The sequence below is a fragment of the Maniola hyperantus genome, chromosome 4 (assembly GCF_902806685.2).
Source record: "Maniola hyperantus chromosome 4, iAphHyp1.2, whole genome shotgun sequence".
Taxonomy (NCBI): domain Eukaryota; kingdom Metazoa; phylum Arthropoda; class Insecta; order Lepidoptera; family Nymphalidae; genus Maniola; species Maniola hyperantus.
The window spans coordinates 16,541,683-16,563,956 of record NC_048539.1 but is presented as its reverse complement, the minus strand read 5'-3'; the positions used below and the strand labels follow the sequence as shown (position 1 = coordinate 16,563,956).

At 39.0% G+C, this 22,274-nt stretch overlaps 2 protein-coding genes across 7 annotated transcripts in view; one reads left to right on the top strand and one right to left on the bottom strand.

The window, feature by feature from the left end:
• Window positions 1-22,274, bottom strand: part of Eip74EF (Ecdysone-induced protein E74) — a 338,704-nt gene that overhangs the window by 231,311 nt on the left and 85,119 nt on the right. For 5 of the 6 annotated variants that reach the window (XM_069498007.1, XM_069498008.1, XM_069498006.1 and 2 more), the window contains exon 3: window positions 19,698-19,758. The exons of the other annotated variant lie outside the window; for it this stretch is intronic. The gene's annotated coding sequence lies outside the window, so the exon portion shown is untranslated. The remainder of the gene's footprint in view (window positions 1-19,697; window positions 19,759-22,274) is intronic. 6 annotated transcript variants of the gene reach the window in all.
• The window catches only part of Lsm11 (U6 snRNA-associated Sm-like protein LSm11), a 69,461-nt gene that overhangs the window by 14,799 nt on the left and 32,388 nt on the right, over window positions 1-22,274 (top strand). The window contains exon 2 of the mRNA XM_034985654.2: window positions 3,984-4,099. Coding sequence (XP_034841545.1) covers window positions 3,984-4,099 — 116 coding nt within the window. The remainder of the gene's footprint in view (window positions 1-3,983; window positions 4,100-22,274) is intronic.

Sequence of the window (22,274 nt, the reverse complement as noted above, 5' to 3'; positions counted from 1 at the left end):
TAATAAATATATGTACAATACGACACAAGCGGATTCATTTACGTTTTACGTCGTTTACTTCATTTTTTTTTAAAAACCGGCCAAGTGCGAGTCAGGCTCGCGCACCGAGGGTTCCGTAGTAACAGTCGTATTTTTTCGACATTTTGCACGGTAATTCAAAAACTATGATGCATAAAAATAAATAAAAATCTGTTTTAGAATGCACAGGTGAAGACCTTTTATATGATACCGCACTTGATATAGTTATCTTACTACCATAATTGAAAATACTTATTATTAGTTTATGACCACAATTTTTTTTTATGTAATGTAACCACAAATTCACGGTTTTCAGATTTTTCCCCTAATACCAGCTATAAGACCCACCTACCTACCAAATTTCATGATTCTAGGTCAACGGAAAGTACCCTGTAGGTTTCTTGACAGACCGACAGACAGACAGACTGACAACAAAGTGATCCTATAAGGGTTCCGTTTTTCCTTTTGAGGTACGGAACTCTAAAAAAACAATTTTGGGCAGTTGTGTAAAACTAAAAAGTACAAACACGTGGATCCGTTTGCTTCGTTATTGCGTGATTGAAGAACTAATTCACAAAAACACTTAGTATTTGTAATATTAGTAGGATATAGCCTATAGGAAACTGTAGAATAGTTTCCCTTTTCCGTAGAACAAGCTCAATCACACCTGATAGTATGTGGTGAAACAGACTAGGCTAGGTAATAAACACGTTTGCCTATATATTGCCTGATATAAATGTATGTACATAGTCATAATCATAGAATAGAATAGAATGTTTTTTTATTCATGTAAACTTTTTACAAGTGTTTATGAATAGTCAGGTAGTTTTAATTTACCACTGGTTCGGAATGCCGTTCCTACCGAGAAGAACCAGCAAGAAACTCGGCGGTTCTCATAAATACCTATCGTGCTCTAGCTACATTGTACCATAGGTCAGTTCTAGTAACTAAGTGTTGACTACAGATTAAATGAAGTATAGTAGGTACGCGACTAATTTATACAGTAAGAAATTAATAATTTAAAAATAGCGATGACATAAATAATAGTAATGATATATAAATATAAATGTAAATGTAAATAAGTATTATGTATAAGTTTTTTTTTTTTTTTTTTTTATTCTATTAAAATATGTATATACTGAATACTATGACAAATGTAATTGCATGTAATGTTTTTCAGTAAATAAAGGCTATATTATTATTATTATTATTATTATGTACGCGACAGGTCGAGATGGCAATCGGGGTATGAGGCGGGGAAACGCCCCGATGTCACCCGCGCTCGCCCGCACCGGGTTAGCGCAGAGGCTGCGCGGGATTGCGTGGCGTTTCCTCCCCGATTGCCATCTCTACCTGTCGCGTACATAATTATAACTCGTTTTTAAAGCATTATATTTTTACTAGCGTACGTCCGCGTGGACTACACAAATTTCGAACCCCTTTTATCCCCCTTTTGGGGACGAATTTTCAAAATCCTTTCATAGCGGATGTCTATGTCATAATAGCTATCTGCATTCCAAATTTCAACCCGATCCGTCCACTAGTTTTAGCTGTGCGTCTGAGATCAGTCAGTCAGCTTTTATATAGGTGCTAGCTTATTCCCGCGACTGCGTTCGCGAGGACTACACAAATTTCAAACCCCCTTTTACCCCCTTTATGGAACCCTGGTACGATGCCGTGTAGAAACCAAAGGGGCATGGGTTTAATAAAACTGCCATAACCCCTTCCAGGTTAGCCCGCTTCCGTCTTAGACTGCATCGTCACTTACCACCAGGTGAGATTGCAGTCAAGGGGTAACTTATATCTTAATACAAAAAAAAAAACATTCCCTGGCAGGGAGGCAACCTTCGATTTGTTTTAAGAAAAGTTAGTTTCTTCTAAAGATTACCTCACCACTTTCTATCGTGGCATATGGTAAAGGTGAACGTTCAATTGCCTCTAAGTACCCATTTACCACATAATGTAAGGTTATGTGAAACTACCATCATATACAGTCATCATCATGATTAACTCATCGCCCGCTCACTACAGAGCACGGGTCTCCTCTCAGAGTGAGAATGGTTTGGCCATAGTCTACCACGCTGGCCATGTGCGGATTGTTAGACTTCACACACCTTTGAGAACATTATGGAGAAAGAAAGAAGAAAGAAAGAAAAGACGTTTATTTATGCAATTGTGCAATTGTGTGTGTTTGTGAGAACTCTCAGGCATGCAGGTTTCCTCACGATGTTTTTCCTTGACCGTTAAAGCAAGTGATATTTAATTACTTAAAACGCACATAACTCTGACAAGTTAGAGGTGCGTGCCCAGGATCGAACCCCCGACCTCCGATTAGAAGGCGGACGTCCTAACCACTAGGCTATCACAGATTCAATATACAGTGATTACATTTAATTAGTAAGTACCTCTTCGAACAACGAAGGCAGGGGTTGCATTTATTGCAAATTGACCAATTTCACGTTAAAATTACTAAGTACGTACTTTTAAGAACTGGGGTATTTATACGTAAAAAGCGATTTATTTTAATTTGTTAGTGTAAAAGATATATAAACTTTATATTAATGACAGAACGGACGATGTTATAAAATTATAATTAGTTAAGGCTCATTAGCTATAAAACAGTCCAATATATAAGTGTCAGCGGCGCCAGACTCTAGACATTTAAGCGACAGATATTTGCCAGAAAACATAATTCAAACCTACAGCTATGCTGGGTACATTATACTATTCTACTTTCTACGAGCGTATGTCTGGCTTTATATTATTTGCCAATATTAATGGAATCAGATGTCTATGTCAGAAACCTTCATGCAAGTGCTGAAAACAACTGAACAACATTTGATCTGAATCGGAACTATGCGCGAAAGCCTAAATTATGAATGAATAAACAGACAGACGGACAAATGTTTATTTTTATACAGTACTAGCTTATGCTCGCGACTTCGTCCGCGTGGAATACACAAATATAAAGCCTCTATTTTACGTCCTTAGGGGTTGAATTTTCTAAAATCCTTTCTTAGCGGATGTCTGTGTCATAAGCTATTTGCATGCCAAATTTCTGCCAGATCCGTCTTAGTTTAAGCTGTGCGTTGATATATCAGTCAGTCAGCTTTTTTCTTTCATATATAAGGAAGATAAGATTATATGATTATTATGCGTAGGTATAGTCGGTACAAAATGACTTCTCACGCGCCATTTTAACTCTTTAGTTCAACTGTTATGTCAAAAGTACGGTTCGCCTTTAAAATAAGGACTTAATCGTACTTTTGACATGACAAGGTACACATAAAATAAAATGGCGCGTGAAAAGTGATTTTGTACGCATGGTAATGAAAACATGATTACAATAAGTTTTCCCGATCTATACTCATGGCAAATCTCTATGGTTGGCGCATTTTAGCTTAAAAACGACAGGTGCTCGCTTTTGCCTGGTTTTGTCCGTATAATGATATAATTTACGTACTTACATGAGAATTTAATTTTATTTTGAACAAAAGTGAAACAATGTATGGGAAGGCACTGGCCCCTAAGATACGGGCTCTCCTAGTTTAGGGGCCAGGATTCCATGAAAGATATATGCAACTAAGTTTTCCACAATAAATATTCATCTATAATATAAAAATGAATCACTAAATGTGTTGGTCATCGCAAATCTCGAGAACAGCTGAACCGATTTCGCTAATTCTTTTTTCATAATATTCCTTGAAGTACGAGGATGGTTCTTACGGAGAGAAAAAATTAAAAAATTTGAATCGAATGTTAGGCGGAACGAAGTTCGCCAGGGCAGCTAGTCTCAATAAATTCTTGCTGGTGCAAGTACCTCGACTCGCAAAACAAGGGTTCCGTACCATCTTACAAGAAATAATACTTTTTAATTTATTTTGTGACTAGCCTATGTCCAGTGGTGGACGTTTTGGTTGATGATGATGATGATATTAATTTCTTGCTTGTTTTATCATTCTCAGGACTGCTAGTGGAAAGAAAGGGTCGCAAAGTGAAGAATGTACTGACCCGCATTAAGACGATGACGGGACCTCTTGGTGCTCTGAAGGAGTGCGTGGACCAGAGGCTAAGATTAAAGGTAAGAAGTAAGAATATTAGAGTATGTAACTAATAGAGAGCTTACACAACTTATGAGACATTATACGAATCGTAAGCAGCTGCGCGATTGCCGTAGAATGATAGCTACAATGTCACGATCGCAATCACCTCTGATTGGTTGACGCTCGCTCACTATTGGCTACAATGCATTGTTGCAACAAGAATCGCACAAATTCAGCCAATTAGAACAATTGAGATTGTAATAATGATTGATGCAGGTTTTCGACAATCGCCCTACAGGTATTCTATGGACACTAGTGTTCCAAAGGGTTCGAGCCTTTTAGCCCTAATTTTAAGATGCCTATATAAGGCTCGAAGGCTAAAATACTAAAAGCTCTTTAGCGCCGAGCCCTTTTTCATTCAAGAGCTTTTTCTCGGGGCTTGTAGCTCTAATAAAAGACTCTTGAACGGTTTCAAAAAACCAACAAGGCTCGCGTCGTTTCTTTTATGGCTAAAGGGCTAAAAGGCTCTATGAGCCCTTTAGTCTTTTAGCTGTTTGGACGCTTTAGGACTTTGAACCGTATAATAAGATTAGGAGAGGAGGTTCTCCATATACTGTACATTAAGAAAAAACCTTATATAGCTACTAGCTTATGCCCGCGACTTCGTGCGCGTGGACTACATTACATTTCAAAGCCCTATTTTACTCCCTTTGGGGTTGAATTTTCAAAAATGCTTTTTAGCAGATGTCTACGTTATAATAGCGATCTGCATACCCAGCCCGATCTGTCCAGTAGCTTGAGCTGAGCGTTGATAGATTAGTCAGTCAGTCACCTTTACCATTTAAATATATTTAGGTAAGTCCATCGCTTTGTCTTCCATGTCTGACTTCAATTGTCTTATTTACGTGAATAATACAAATATATATATAATTACGTCAAAGTAGAGCACATGCCGTCGAAAAATGGTTTTGGTGGCACTAAAAGTCCTGAGCTGCCGAAACGCTTCGCCAGAACTACAAAGGCGGTTGCATCCTTTGTGCATTCTGGCGCGATTCCAACCAGGAACCGGCGCTGCAGGCAGTTTCGAGCACTTTTGACGACTGACGCTTTCGAGTTTCAACCAAACCAAATCCTTCTCGTTCTATGATGACACCTGTACGTCGATTTCGTAAAACCTGCAAAAATTTAGAGCCTCAATAGCTCAACCGGTAAAGGAGTGGACTGAGAACCGAAAGGTCGACGGTTCAAACCCCGCCCGTTGCACTATTGTCGTACCTACTCCTAGCACAAGCTTGACGCTTAGTTGGAGAGGAAAGGGGAATATTAGTCATTTAACATGGGTAATATGATTAAAAAAAAAAAACATTTGATTTTTGCTGAATTTGTGCGATTCTTATTGCAACAATGCATTGTAACCAATACTGAGCGAGCGTCAACCAATCAAAGGTGACCGCGATCGTGACATTGTAGCTATCATTGTACCGCAATCGAGCAGCTGTGGTCAGTACAGTAGCCGAAAAGAAATGTTGTACATCGATCTTTAGAATGAGATTTCGGCTTTGTAGAGCGTTGTCACTGTCACTCATACCTATGTGACGTTTTGTCAGTCTCAACGACAGGGACAACGCTCTACGAAAACGCTATCTCTTTCCAAAGGTTGATATACAATATTTTCTGCCGCATACTGTAGGGAGTGTCCTCACTAGGTACTGAGCGAGAACACATCCACATTATGTTCTTAGTCTGCGATCTGTTTTTACGTTACATCACAGATAATTCATCCTCAAGAGTATATTAGGTTTTGCATGAAAACAAAATCGTAACATGTTGGCAAGGGACATCGGAGAATTCTTCGTTGTGATTGGTTGACTCAAATGTGACGTAATTAAAACAATGTGCGGAATGAGGGTACCGAATGGGCGCTGGCCGACTTTTATGCTAAGCAACTGCCTAACCTTGGCCATCGGGGGTGTCCGACTATTAGGCGTCTATGCATGGTCTGTGCATTACATGAGCTTTTAGTCAGCACGCAACGCGTGGCAACGCGACAGTTGTTCTGTTTGGCGTCCATCTTAAATATGGACGGGAGTAACATTTGCGCTACTTCCGGAAAAGACAAATCAGTAAGATGAGTTCATGCCATAAAAACAACACTGTCATCTAAAGACATTGAAGGCCAGACCAAAAAGGATTCTGCAGAAACACAACCGCACAGTGCAGTGATTCAGTTTACAACACGAAAGTTACATCACCAAATATCATACATGATATCCGAGATCAACCTAATGATACTTAGTACTTACTATTCATATTAGGTATCTACAAGTGACTCATTGAAAAAAAAAACCGGCCAAGTGCGAATCAGACTCGCGCACTGAGGTTTCCGTACTACAATCGTATTTTATCGATATTTTACACGATAAATCAAAAACTACTTACTAGAGCTCGTTCAAACCAATTTTCGGTGGAAGTTTGCATGGTAATGTACATCATATATTTTTTTTAGTTTTATCATTCTCTTATTTTAAAAGTTACAGGGGGGGGGGCACAAAATCAGAGTGCGCTGTATGGATCTCTCTCTCACAGTGTTACGTAAAGTTCATCATCATCAACCCATCCGACCCACTACTGAGAAGTGAGAACGGTTCTCCTCTCAAAATGAGAAGGGATTTGACCATAGTCCACCACGGTGGCCAGTGCGGAGGGGCAGACGTCGCACCTGTGAGAACATTATGGAAAACTCAGGCATGCAGGTTTCCTCGCGATGTTTTCCGTCACTGTTCGAGCAAGACGGCACAATTTGTAAAAACACCTATTGTAAGAACAAATAAATCATGTGATATCTTCTATGTAGGTATATAAAAAAAAGATTCCGACGAATTGAGAACCTCCTCCTTTTTTTTTTGAAGTCGGTTAAAAAGAAAATCTAACTGACTGATCTACCAACGCACAGGTCAAACTACTGGACAGATTGGGCTGAAATTTGGCATGCAGATAGCTTTTATGACGTAGACATCCGCTAAGAAAGGATTTCTGAAAATTCTACACCTAAGGGAGTGAAATAGAGGTTTGAAATTTGTGTAGCATAAGCTAGTTTATTTCTATAAACACATAAACTCCGAAAAGTTAGACAAAATATCAAACATGAAATCCGAGATCAACCGAATGCTATTGATACGTGATTGCCTAATCGCCCAATGACTCAGTAAAAAAGGTCTAGGAAGAGCCTTGTCCGATGCCAACCGTCTACGTCACCCGGCATTGCGCCTGCGCATCATCTATATAGGTACGGACAGACGTGCTCATTACTAGCACGAAAGCATGCTTTTATTGAGCAAGTGCTCATTAGTAGCACGTGTGTCATGTAATGAGCATGCTTATTTCGAGCATGCTCAAAAATCAACCGACGTTTGATTTTCGAGCATGCTACCTGAGGCGCGGGTAGAAGGGGGCGTGCTCCGAGCGCGTCTGAACAGGGTTTGCTTATTAGCATGTACTCAGTACAACATACAACATATTTAAGCTACGGACAGACGTGCTCATTACTAGCACGAAAGCATGCTTTTATTGAGCAAGTGCTCATTAGTAGCACGTGTGTAATGTAATGAGCATGCTTATTTCGAGCATGCTCAAAAATCAACCGACGTTTGATTTTCGAGCATGCTACCTGAGGCGCGGGTAGAAGGGGGCGTGCTCCGAGCGTGTCTGAACAGGGTTTGCTTATTAGCATGTACTCAGTACAACATACAACATATTTAAGCTACGGACAGACGTGCTCATTACTAGCACGAAAGCATGCTTTTATTGAGCAAGTGCTCATTAGTAGCACGTGTGTAATGTAATGAGCATGCTTATTTCGAGCATGCTCAAAAATCAACCGACGTTTGATTTTCGAGCATGCTACCTGAGGCGCGGGTAGAAGGGGGCGTGCTCCGAGCGTGTCTGAACAGGGTTTGCTTATTAGCATGTACTCAGTACAACATACAACATATTTAAGCTACGGACAGACGTGCTCATTACTAGCACGAAAGCATGCTTTTATTGAGCAAGTGCTCATTAGTAGCACGTGTGTAATGTAATGAGCATGCTTATTTCGAGCATGCTCAAAAATCAACCGACGTTTGATTTTCGAGCATGCTACCTGAGGCGCGGGTAGAAGGGGGCGTGCTCCGAGCGCGTCTGAACAGGGTTTGCTTATTAGCATGTACTCAGTACAACATACAACATATTAACTCTACAGTTTATTTAAGCATGCTTATTGCTGGCAAATGTGAACAGTTGCATGAGCATGCTAACATTAAGCTAGCATAAAAGCACGCTTTTTTTGAGCACGTCTGTCCGTACCTATGGCGTGCGTACATAGCAGACTGCAATTTGTCTGCATCGCTTGCAGTTCGCTAGCAAAGAATGTATACGGAATGTTTTTTAAGCGTTCTCCCCATGGTCGCTCCAAGTTGAGGTGAGAGAGTATTGAGTACTGCAATATAACTGCGGGCGGAACAAATAGTCAAGAGCCAAATAAGAGAGTTTCAAAAGTTCTTTTTTTTAATAGAGACAGCGAGCAAACGAGCAGGCGGGTCACCTGATGTTAAGCGCTAAGCTAGCGCGGCCGTAGAATGCACTTTCTTCCTGCACACAGCTGCAATGTGCGTACAGTCTAAGATACACTCGTAAAATCTACTTTTGTAATACGAATAGCGAGCAAACGAGCAGGCGGTTCACCTGATGTTCAGTGATTACCGCCGCCCATGAACATTTGCAGCACCAGAGGAACCGCCGATGCGTTGCCGGCCTTTTAGGAATTTGTTGGTCCGCCCCTTGAATAACCCCTTGTTGTAATCTAGTGGGAACACCGCCGATGGGAGTTGGTTCTACAGTTTGCATGTGCGTAGAAAGAAGGATCTGGCGCAGCGGACGGTCGAAGTGCACCAGACACCCAGGTGGTGAGGGTGAAATTCCTTACGGTGGCGCGCGGTGCGGTCGTAGAAAAATCACTCTTGATCTATCGCTTTTTTAATGATTTTATACCTTTGATTCTTTCATTGTAAATTTTAATATCATTGCGTACATTTCTTTTTTCGTGCAATCAATCGTCGTATTGAGTAGGTATCTACATTTTTATTCATGCCTCACTATATTTTACAATTTTTATTTTTAATCCGCCTTAGGCCAAGTATCCACTCAAGCGGACTAGAGATGTCGTATTCAATCGGCCAATCAGATTTACTTTGAGAGATGACGTGTTATTTCGTCATTTATTAAGAATCTGATTAGTCTGCTAAACACATCTCAATAATGGGCCTTACTTCTGTCATCATTTCGTTTCCATCATTTTGCACTATACAACAAACAATAACCCTTTTCTTTCCTTTCATCTATCATTATAATCAATTTTCAGCCGATTACGTAGTTCAGATTGGTATATAAGGCGGATTTACTGTCGACAACTACAATGCAACTCGCGAATGGTCGATGAAAGTCCGCTGTTACAGATAATACAAAGAGAAAGGGAACACGATGGACGCCTTTAATTCATAGAGCCCGTTTCCATCGCTGGTCTGTTTTCAGAGAAATCGTAAATTTAAAGGGGATCGCTCACCACAGCTACAAGAAGCGCAAGAGACGCATAAGCTGCAGTGCAACTCGCGAACGATCGATTAAAGTCCGCTGTTGCGGATAAAACAAAGAGAAAGTAAATAAGAGTCCCTTTCCTCAGCTAGCCTATTTTAAAAGTGATCACAGATAAGAGTTGCAATTGCCGCGAAAAAAGCAAAATAACACGCAAAAAGAGCTATCAAGGACGTACTCGTAAGAAGTGCAACTTGCGAGGACAGCAACCGCATGCAAAACATTTATTTTTCAGTACTAAAAATGCAACTGACGCCAGCTGATCGAAACAGACTCATCAGGCGCTTTAAAAAATACAGAATGCAGATGTCAACGCGTCAATGGTGGTCGATTAGTTTAAATGATGTCATTAGTCATGACCATTTTCTTTAGTGCTGAAAAATGTGCGTCCAGTTCTTGCATCTCTTAGGAGCTGTAAAATCAGCTTTAAATCCATTAGCTATATCCTAGCGAGTGCGGTCTATTTTCATTTTAGGAGTGTAGCCATTGACCACAATCGGTCCTTCTGGTAAGTGATAATGGAATCAGATGGTAGCGAGCCTGCTGCGGCCGATTCGTTGTCTCATTAGCATTTTGCGTCCTTATTCTGCTCTTGCGGCTCTTGCAAGTCGTCTCGAGTAAATATGCGATCAGTTTTATATCCATTAGTTGTATTCTACATTGTGCGGCCATAAGTCCAGCTTAGGACGCCGCGTTGGGTATATTGTTATTTATGGACTTAGATAAATCATTTGTCTTGTACTTTGAGACTTTAATCTAGGTGGAATAAGATCAGATCTGTTCTGGGGTCCCAAGGTGCTGGAGTGGCAAAGAGTGAAAAGGCATCTTCTAGGAAAGCGCGCTCCATCTTAGGCTGCATCATCACTTCCCATCAGGTCTGATTGCAGCCAAGTGCTAGTCTATAATTTTTCATTTTTTAATCTAGCCTATGGGCTAATAAGCTTGCTGATGATAATCTGCAAAATATCAGACTTGAAAGCAAGTATCTGAAGAAATAAAGCTAAATTTAAGCCAAAAAAAAATACCGAAAAAAAATCTACCTTGAAAAGTCTATCTATCTCTAAATATATAAAAATGAATCGCAAAATGTGTTGCTGATCGCAAATCTCGAGAACAGCTGAACCGATTTCGCTATTCTTTTTTTTATTATATTCCTTGAAGTACGAGGATGGTTCTTACGGAGAGAAAAATTTAAAAAGAATCGACTGTTAGGCGGTACGAAGTTCGCCAGGGCAGCTAGTAAATTAAAAAAATTATTTTTGTTGATTAATAAAATAATTGTTTATTAATAGAGTTGCTGATGCGTGTCAAATCAAAAATAATGCGTAAGCTTGTTCTACTGAGAAACAAAAATAATTAGGTATAATGGATACCTAATTATTTACCGGCGTCGAAGGTTGCCGCATGCCGCCTGTCACGCGCCTGTCAATACGTACACAACATGCGTGTTGCACGTGTACCGTCAGCATGTAAAACACTACCCTTGTTTTACAAAAGAATACTTGTTTATGGTTCAAAATTTGAATTAAAAAATACGGTTTTATTTTATGGTAACAGAGCACATAGAATTTTAAATATAAATATTTATAAAAAGTGTGCAACAAATTTGCGCTCCGGCGGCCCAGACTACCGCGCCTGTCAGTCGCCCGCAAAGCGAGCACCCGTGTACAACTTCAATGCCATATCGCCTTAACAGGTGCTGTCTAGTAGAACGCAACGTGCATCATGCGATATAAAACGCTCGTTCTCCGAATGTCAAAGAAGCTGGAAAAAATAAGCTTCTAGTTCCTTGTACATATATCATGGAATTCCGCAACGTAACGCCTGCATCTATTCGATATTTAAAAACATTGGTCCATTAGTCCGCTTTCGAAGGTCGCCGTCTGCCGCCTGTCGCGCCACTGTCGTTACTGCGTAGTGCGTACGGTACATGCGTGTTGCTCGTGTGTACCGTTAGCAAAGAAAATGCAACACTTGTTTTATAATTTAAACATTAATGTTGTCTATTTGCGTTCGCGCATCGTTTATCCGATTGAGTTGAAACTTTATATAGCTGTTGTTGACACTTTAATTGAATTCAAGGTGACACGAGTCGTATTGAAACTCATGCCGGGCATTAGCTAGTTTTATAGAAAAATAAATAAAAATAGTATCAAAAATTTTATTTATTGAAAAATAGGCGAAACCTACGACTTTTTCGTGTGGATTTAGATTTATCAATAATTTTAATATAATTTATTTATTAGGTACTTTAATAAAATTCCTAAATTAGTTGAATAAATTAATATAAGTATTTAGATCAAGATTTGTTCCAATATTAAAATTTATTATAATGTTATAAATAATCACTGTAGTAGACAGTTAGGAAAATTTGTGTTTTTTCTCAAGGTTCTATTGCTAATGATATCCTATTTGTGTGATACGATGTTTTTAGATTATATTATTATGAGTATAACGTAGAATACATTATTTTGTAACGTGATCCTGAAACAGGTATTTTTAGTACAAGTTTTTAAATAAACTAGTTTATCATAATTATTAATTATGCCAGCAATAATGACTATAAAAAAAATAATGGGGCGATTTCCTCTATTTATTTAATTTTTTTTTACCTATTATAACTGTAGATAAATAACAGTTCTCAGTTCCTAAAAATAGGAAATAAGCATATTTATTTATTTACTACACGAAAACTTCTATTATTTTTCATTGTCATTTCATGGATTTTTAATGAGTTGTAAGGCAATAATTTACCCGACTTTTAAAAACTCATAATATTATATATAAAATACTTATTCAACCAATATTTTATGAAAATTTTATTTAAAACTTTTTTTGTGAACTCTACTTTAAGACCTTCTACCGTGATGTTAGTTATCTCATTGCCGTTTTCATTCGTGTGTGTGAGTGTTTGTGTGTCTGTTGCAACTCTTACTAGTATTTTTAGGGTTCCGTACCTCCTAATGGAAAAATATAATAAATGTACTACTTTCATATTAGTGGTCCATCGAATTTAATAAAAAAATGTAAAACACGGAACCTCTCAGCGCGAGTACGACTCGCACTTGACGGTCTCGTTTCTCTGTGTGCAAACAAGCAAGGGTCTGCTAGGACGAATCGCGCACGATATTTATTTACTTCCTAATAGATTTAATCTGTTTATCACTTATTAGTATACGTCCGGTGGACTACACAAATTTCAAGCCCCTATTTTAACCCCTAAGGGTTGAATTTTAAAAAATCCTTTCTTAGGGGATGCCTACCATCATAATAGTTATTAGCATGCCAAATTTCAGCCCGATCCTCCGGTAGTTTGAGCTTTACGTTGATAGATCAGTTAGTCAGTCAGTCAGATTTTCCTTTTATTTATATAGATTAGTTGTTTTCGGAGTTGCTCGCCTCGCTCTGTCTGTTTGCGCGGGACCTTAATGTGTCACTTTCATATTAATTGTCCATCGAAGTTATAAAAAAAATGTAAAACGTAAAAGTACGGAATCCTCTCAGCGCGCAAGTCTGACTCGCACTCGACGGTCTCGTTTCTCTGTGTGCAAGCAAGGGTCTGCTAGGACGAATCGCGCACGATATTTATTTACTTCCTGATAGATTTAATCCGTTTATCATTCATTAGTTGTTTTCGGAGCCGTTTGCCTTGACGGATCGAATACTTCGATGGCTGAATAGATAGATAACTAGCTTCTGCCCACGGCTTCGCCCGCGTGGCCTACAGGAAACAAATGGTATTTTTTTTTCAGAAACAAACGTTATAACATCAGGACGCGTATCCTGAATAGCACCGAATAACACATATAACCTTCCAACCCCCCTCTCATAGTCGTTTCTTAGCTGACACCTAACCTCAAGGAAAAACCTACTTTCCAAATTTCAAGTTAATAATATCAAAATGTATTACTTTTCCATACAAAATTTCATCCCCTATTTTACCACCCTTATAGGTGAATTTTCCAAAAATCCTGAAACACGTATTTCCACATTTGTGACCGAGAACCCAAATACCAATTTTCATGCCAATAACTTGAAAAATGACGGACTTTCATACAAACTTCCATCCCCCATTTAACCCACTTAGGGGTGAAATTTCGAAAAATCCTTTCTTAGTGGATACCTACTCTTTACAAAGAATAGACCCTCCAAATTCCATGTCTTTAGGACCAGCGGTTTAGGCTGTGCGTTGATATCTATGTCAGTCAGTCAGTCAGGACTTTGAATTTTATATATATAGATTATTATTTATTTATTGATCGACCAATGGCCCTGAAACCATGCGCGTATAGTCTGCTGGTATTATTTTAGAATGTAATCCTCGAGCGTCAATGATTTATCTTCTAAATATATAAAATAATTGACTGACTGACTGATCTTTCAATGCACAGTTCAAACTACTGGACGGATCGGGCTGAAAGGCATGCAGATAGCTAATATGACGTAGGCATCCGCCAAGAAAGGATTTTAGAAAATTCAACCCCTACAGGGGTAAAATAGGGGTTCCAAATTTGTGTAGTCCACGCGGATGAAGTCGCGGGTGTAAGCTAGTTATATAATATAACTAAGTAATAATTAATAAGTAGTCGCTCAGCGAGCTATGGAGAGGGCTATTGTTAGGAGGAGTTTCCTTGAGGGACAAGATCCGAAATGAGGAGATCCGCAGGAGAACCAAGGTCACTGACATAGCCCAAACTATTAGCAAGCTGAAGTGGCAGTGGGCAGGTCATGCCTGTCGTAGATGCGATGGCCGTTGGAGCCGGAAAGTCCTTGAGTGGAGACCGCGTTTAAGCAAGCGTAGTGTGGGACGCCCTCCAGCACGATGGACCGACGATATAAAGAGGCTGGCGGGAAGTGGCTGGATGAGGAAGGCTGAGGACCGGGTGTGGTGGCGCTCTTTAGGGAAGGCCTATGTCCAACAGTGGACGTCCACATCCTGATGATGATGATGATGATGATGTATAATTAATATCACTCACGATTGTTTAAACGCTAAAGGAACTACAGATCATTAAAAATGAGAAAAAAGAAAGAGTTTTGAAAGAAAAAGATATTTAAAAAAAACATAATTAGGTTTTAGAACGTTTATGGAAAACACTATCGTCTAAGAAATATCGACCGCCAAAGTTTTTAGCGACTAGCATCAAGCATGGCTACGGAACCCTACCGTATGCGTAGTCTGACACGCACTTGGCCAGTTTTTTGTTCGTTTTTGGGGTAAAAGGAAAAACGGAACCCTTATAGGATCACTATTGTCTGTTTGTCTGTCAAGAAACCTACAGGGTACTTCCGGTTGACCTAGAATCATGAAATTTGGATATTTGGCAGGTATGTAGGTCTTATAGTAGACTTTCGGGGAAAAATCGGAAAACCTTGAATCGCACAAAAAAATTAAATTGTGGAACTAATAATTAGTATTTTCAATTTTCGAAGTAAGATAACTATATTAAGTGGGCTGTCATGTGAAAGGGATTTACTTGCACATTCTAAAACAGATTTTTATTAATTTTTAGGCATCATAGTTTTTGATTTATCGTACAAAATGTCGATAAAATACGACTGTAGTACGGAACCCTCGTTGCGCGAGCCTGTCTCGCGCTTGGCCAATTTTTTGTTCGTTTTTGGTACAGAACATCGAATGTGTTAAGCAGCTCACCCCGAATTGTGGCGAAGCCCGAAGGCCAGCAACATTCGAAGTGAGGTTACGTGTAGGCTTTGTGTCTGTATTTACCCGCATCACCCTCAACTTACGTAGTTAAACGCCATTCAGACGTGCCGATGTAATTCGTAGGCGCGATCAAGTTGTAAACTTTACTGTAAATTACCCGGACCTATGAGCGTTATACTAAGCTTATTTACTCAATTTTTAGAGGGTATTATTGAGTTAACAGGAATTTGTTATAGGAGGAGGAGGTGTTTGTTACAGGAGTTTATCGGTTTTTTCATAATTTACAATTTCATTAGATTTTGTTTGATTAGAAGTCGTAATTAAAGAAAAATTAAAAAACTGAACTGCCAAAAACAACCTAAAAAGTTTAAAAAAACACATTTGAAAATAGCACCATATAGCCGTTTTTTTTTTTTTTTTTTTAAGAATATTAGCCATATTAAATAACTAATATTCCCCTTTCCTCTCCAATTAAGCGTCAGGCTTGTGCTAGGAGTAGGTACGACAATAGTACAACGGGCGGGATTTGAACCGTCGACCTTTCGGTTTTCAGTCCACTCCTATACCGGTTGAGCTATTGAGGCTCTAAATTTATAGCCAGTGTTACTCTGCATGATGTAATATGGATTTTAACGATATCCCGTACATCCAAGTCTGTTCACGCATTTAAAAGTTATAATGGAATGAAGAACTCGCATACATGAACCCTGAAAATATTACAATTGAATTTGAATTGATCCCAGAACGTATCGCTTATCTCACAACTGCACTCGTCAAAGAGAGAAACATTTGGCGAAGATCCAATTTTGTTGGTAGAGTTAATTGGTCAGCCAAACCTGTCCGAACGTCTACACATCGTTTAAGTCGTTACAAAGTTTCGGACGAGTTTGGGCTTGATACGACATAGTCTTATTTTCATTCCGCAGGTGTCTTGTGCTCCAGTTTGAGATGAATCTTGAAATTGCGGTTAATTTTCATATTATTATCTCAGTGCATGTGGAAAATTACCAACACTCTTTAAACATTTCTAAGGGTCAGCGCATACAGACTGAAGAGTAGAGTCGAGTCTTTTTGATGAAAACTTCTACACAAGACATCTTCTCTATATATAAAAATGAATCGCTAAATGTGTTGCTGATCGCAAATCTCGAGAACAGCTGAACCGATTTCGCTAATTCTTTTTTTATAATATTCCTTGAAGTACGAGGATGGTTCTTACGGAGAGAAAAATTAAAAAATTAGAATGGACTGTTAGGCGGTACGAAGTTCGCCGGGGCAGCTAGTAATATTATAGAAATGGGTATCATCATCATCAGTTATTTCAAAATTATTTGAAAAACTGTTACTCAAAAGAATAAAACCTATACTAGAGGAGAGAAAATTAATACCAGATCACCAATTTGGATTCCGTGAAAAACACTCAACGATAGATCAAGTCCACAGAATTACTGACATAATAGAGAAATCATTAGAAAATAAGAAAGTGTGTTCTACAGTCTTTTTAGACGTAGCGCAAGCTTTCGATAAAGTGTGGCACGAAGGGCTTATCTATAAACTCAGAAATATGCTACCAAAGTCATTTGCAGATATTCTTGAATCATACATCTCAAATAGATGGTTTAGAGTTCGTCAAGAAGATGCGTATTCTGAACTCAAGGAAATTAAAGCTGGGGTACCACAAGGAAGTGTCTTAGGTCCGGTCCTGTACTTATTATACACCTGTGATATTCCAGCACTAGAAAATAACACTATTGCAACATTCGCTGATGATACTGCCATAATAGCAACTGGAGAAAGTCACGAAGAAGCAGTAGAAAAAGTTCAAGCTGCCATAAATAAAGTCAACGATTGGACTATAAAGTGGCGAATTAAGCTAAACGAGTCGAAATCTATGCATATAGATTTTACCAATAAGTTACCAAATTATCACCCAATTTATCTAAATCGGCAACTTATTCCCTACGTAAATACAGCGAAGTACTTGGGTATGACGCTTGACGCAAAGCTTCGATGGAAAGCTCATGTTAAAAAGAAACGTGAGGAGTTAGAATTACGCTACAAAAAAATGTATTGGCTGCTTGGAAGGCATTCCACGCTCTCATTACATAATAAACTTATGCTATACAAGCAAGTTCTGATGCCTGTATGGACGTATGGTATACAACTCTGGGGGTGTACTAAACCGACCAATGTTCAAGTAATACAGAGATTCCAGAACAAAGTACTCAGGGAAATAACAAATGCACCCTGGTATGTAAGAAATCACGATCTCCACAGGGACCTTAAGATAGAGTTCGTAAACAAAATCATCCAAAAGTACGCAGAAGCTCACCAACATCGACTTCGCCATCATGTTAATTTGGAGGCTGTGAAGCTTCTAGATAACATGGATATCAAAAGGAGGCTCAAAAGAACCAAGCCGTTCGAATTAGTGTTAAAAAGTACATAAGTGCAGCGTTTGTGTAATAGTGCTTGTGCTACTTTATTTTTCTAGGTCACAAGAACATAGTGAACTGTAAGTACGTGTTAGAATAAACTAAGGACAGTTATTGGACTGTAAATTAGATTTAAAAATTAATCATAAGTAGAAGTTTAAGCTAGAATAATATTACTTATTAGCCCATAGGCTAGATGGTAGTAGTAATAAAGCTGCCATTTTATAATGGTGCTTTATGGTAGGAAAAAAAAAAAAAAAAAAAAAAAAATCATCATTATCACGATCAACCTATCGCTGGCTCAGTAGAGCATGAGAAGGGTTTGGCCATAGTCTATCACGCTTTCCAAGTGCAGATTGGTAGACTTCACACACCTTTAAGAATATTATTGAGAACTCTTAAGGCATGCATGTTTCGCCACGATGTTTTCCTTCACCGTTAAAGCAAGTCATATTTAATTCCTTAAAACGCACAAAACTCCGAAAGTTAAAAGTGCATGCCCGGAATTGATCCCCAGACTCTTCTACCTACTTCTTAACCACTAGGCTATCACCGCTTTTTTGGTATACTTAAACAATATGTACACAGGACGCCGCCGCCTAGATGCCAAAGTAAAACGAATAAAGCTTAGAGGTGTTATGGTGCCTTGGCTCTACTCTATCGGTGTGCGTTGCGCCTAAGTGTTACTTATTTTAAGTTTTCCTTTTTTATGTGTTAGTGAGAGGAAAGGTATTATTTCTCATTGCGTAAAAGTTGTTTTCTACACTAAGAACTTTTTTTTACTTTGTTGATACTTTTCTTTTTTTAAGGGTCGATGTTCCAATCGCAAAACCTGCATGTTCTAAGAGTTCTCCATAATGTTTTCAAAGGTGTGTGAAGTCTGCAATCCACACTTGGCCAGCGTGATAGACTATTTCTATGGATAGAAGGGTTTATCATAAATTTAAGAGTACTCGCATCTTTTTCTTACCAATGTAATAAGAATGTGCCATTCTTGAGCATGTAAAGGTACTGATTCTGAGCACAACCGAATTTTTGAGTATTCACATCCTCTTCTTACTAATGTAATATGAAAAGGACAGACGCAGATTGACAGTTAAATTTAAGTTTTAGATGGTAAAACCCGTGATTTTAGCGCACAGTCGCGAGCCTACTGTTTAAAATAAATTTGTAGCGTGCACTATAATTTAGAGTCTTTAAATGTAAAGTTCATGTTCTGTCCCTTTTTAGCATTGTTAAAAAGAGAGATATTCTAGAAGATACTCTAAGTTTAGTTTAGAGAAATACAACGTAATCGGTGCCAAAGTAGCACTAAAAATTAGTCTTTAATTTAAAATTAATTTTTCGTCTTTTTTCACCCGACTACGGCAAAACCAGAAGGAATGGTTATGATTTTAGCAGTCTATGTATGTATGCATTTAACAATTTTAAAAAGAAAAAGTTGCAGATACCAACTTTAAAGGAGATCGCCCGTGGACAGGCCCTCTTTTGTGGCGTCGCGTCGCGTCGTGTCAAAACTTAAATTAATTTTTAAAAAATGTGTTATTTTTTACGATTATAATATGTTTTGTTACGACTTTTCCGTCACTCTATCATTGAAAATATCCACAATTACAGTTAGAATTGTAAACATCGATTTATTTTGGAGAAGTATTAACTAAATATAACCTCAATATCAGCAACATAAAAAATAAGATTTCTTTATAACCAGGGTGAATAAATGGAAATCGTTTGCAGAATATAAAAAGGTAATTATTTGTCTACAAAATAAAATTAAAACCATGGTGACATAACAATTATATTGGGGGGGGGGGCAAAGCTCCTAAGAAAATGGCATGGCAATCTCCTTTAGTTTAGAGAAAGACATCAGAATCGGCAAAAATATAGACTCTAATATCTACTTACAATCTAGTTAGGTTCACGAGCGATAATACGTTCACCAAGACGAATTACTTCGCGCCATTACCTGGAAACAAATGAAAATAACATTAGTATCTACATATTGTAATCCTAAATAACTTATTGATCACGTGAATATGCACGACTGTCGTCAAACGCAAGTCTCTCTTGAAATTAAAAAAAAAACCTTAACGCGCGGTCCATAAAGTTTACATCCATACTAATATTATAAATGCGAAAGTGTGTCTGTATATCTGTCTGTCTGTTTCCTTTTCACGGCCCAGCAGTTTAACCGAATTTGGTGAAATTTGGTACAGAGTTAGCTTACGTCCCGGGGAAGGACATAGGCTACTTTTTATCCTGGAAAATCAAAGAGTTCCCACGGGATTCTTAAAGGCCCGTCTGTTGAACCGATTTATATGAGATTTAATACAAAGGTGGCTTGCATCCCGGAAATTGATATAAACAAGTTTTTAACCCGGAAAATCAAAGAGTTCCCGCGCGATTTTTAAAAACCCAAATCCATGCGGACGAAGTCGCGGGCATCATCTGGTAAAAAATAAGGAAACAATAAACAAAGATTAATTTGTGCTGATTTCAGTATTTTATAATACGTAGGTCGTAATGAGATATCAAAAGAATTATCTAACCTCGTATTTATCGCTCCATCTCCGCTAGTGAAGGTGATTCTAGTTAAAATCTTAAGACAAAGCTTAAATGTTGAGTGAAAATTGTTAAAAGTGCTCATTGTTACGTAGCAGTAGAGTTAAATAAATATGGAGTTATTAGCCCTAGTGGAATAGACAGTTTCATTAAAGACCAAATTGTGTGAAACCATTATTCAATGGAAAAGAATCGTGCTTTAGAAAAGCATGCCTGGGGTGTCTAATTGGAAAACCTTTTGGTGAATGCCTTAGGTATTACTAAATTGGCAAAGCGTGCAAAAACCGGAAAGTCTGTTGTTAGAATAAATGAATAGTTCGAATAACTGACAGCAGTGGCGTGCAGGTCATAGAGGCATAAATGCACTGCTTACCCCAGTTGTAATAGCTCAATGCATATTTTTATTATGACCTGTCAGTAAACAGGTTCCTACCTAACTAATGCCTACCCTGGCTTCAAACACTGTGCACGCCACTGACTGACAGACGCTGGGGTCCCAAGATGCTGGAATGGCGACCTCGTTTCGGAGGACGCAGCGTTGGCAGACCATTCAGCGCAGGGAACCGTAATCCAGCGCAAGACCACGGCGTGGGAAAATCGCTACATGATTCATATGTCCAGCTGTGGACGACAACAAATAAAATGGAGTACTTAGCAGATTCTTGTGTCGAAACTCGAGATACTAAGGCCAGACCCTCTGTGAGTCCAATTAACCAGCCTTGATATCAAAATAAAGATTTTTTAGTGAAAAGGATAGTGACAGAAGAAATGTCAAGAGTATGGAAGTCTTACGTGAAAAAGCTTTAACAGCCGTACTCAGAGTCGCTTAATCGTTACTTAAGTTTAGTTAAAACGAGACAGAGCTATGTCTGTCACATAAATCTGTCTCGTTTTAACTCAATCTTAAGTAACGATTAGCGACTCTGAGTACCGCGGTAAGACTTCAAAGGACAGCAGCAATTTCAATAAAGCATCCCTTGACGACCTCCCTGGCGCAGTCGTGAGCGCTGTGGTCTTATCAGTGGGAGGTCCCGGGTTCGATTCCTGGCAGGGGTTTGGAATTTTATAATTTCTAAATTTCTGGTCTGGTCTGGTGGGAGGCTTCGGCCGTGGCTAGTTACCACCCTACAGGCAAAGCCGTGCCGCCAAGCGATTTAGCGTTCCGGTACGATGCCGTGTAGAAACCAAAGGGGTACGGGTTTAATAAAAACTGCCATACCCCTTCCAGGTTAGCCCGCTATCTTCTTAGACTGCATCATCACTTACCATCAGGTTGACTGTAGGTTACCATCACTTGGCTGTAGACGTTAAAGTATGGCGTAGTTAACGATAAACCTGTAACCGGCGTAATAAGTTAACTAATCAAATAAGCAGACGCAATACATATCGCACTTCTGAATCTACGTTGTTATCGCGGCAATTATCAACAAGGCTTAGAAAAAGAAACTACTAGTAGGATTGTAATTTATGGATTCAATAATGATTTAGCGGCGAAGTACCTCGGGTAGGTACTAGGTAGGTCGGTATGATGCATTCGGCCTCGCGGGTAAACAAACGCTAGATAGTGCTAGACAAAGACGAGGCGAGGTCATGAGCGTAGCCTTGCGCGGGTGCGCGCACGCTTCCGCCTGTCGACGCAGAGCACGACGACGCCGCGCCCGCGCAGGCGGCGAACGCCGAACAGGCGCACGCGATTCAGTCTGCGTTCGCAAGCCGTGGACGATGGACGTATTCGACTATCTATAACTACATTATATTATGTAAAAATGAATGTATCCTTGTTTGTTTGTTTCTTATGCGTTCCTTCCTTATACCATTAATCTAATTACGATGAAACTTTGCACAGTTATTGTTGAAACTTGCGGAAAAGTTTATGACTGGATCAATGTATAATAGGTGGCGCGAGTTGTCAATTCAATC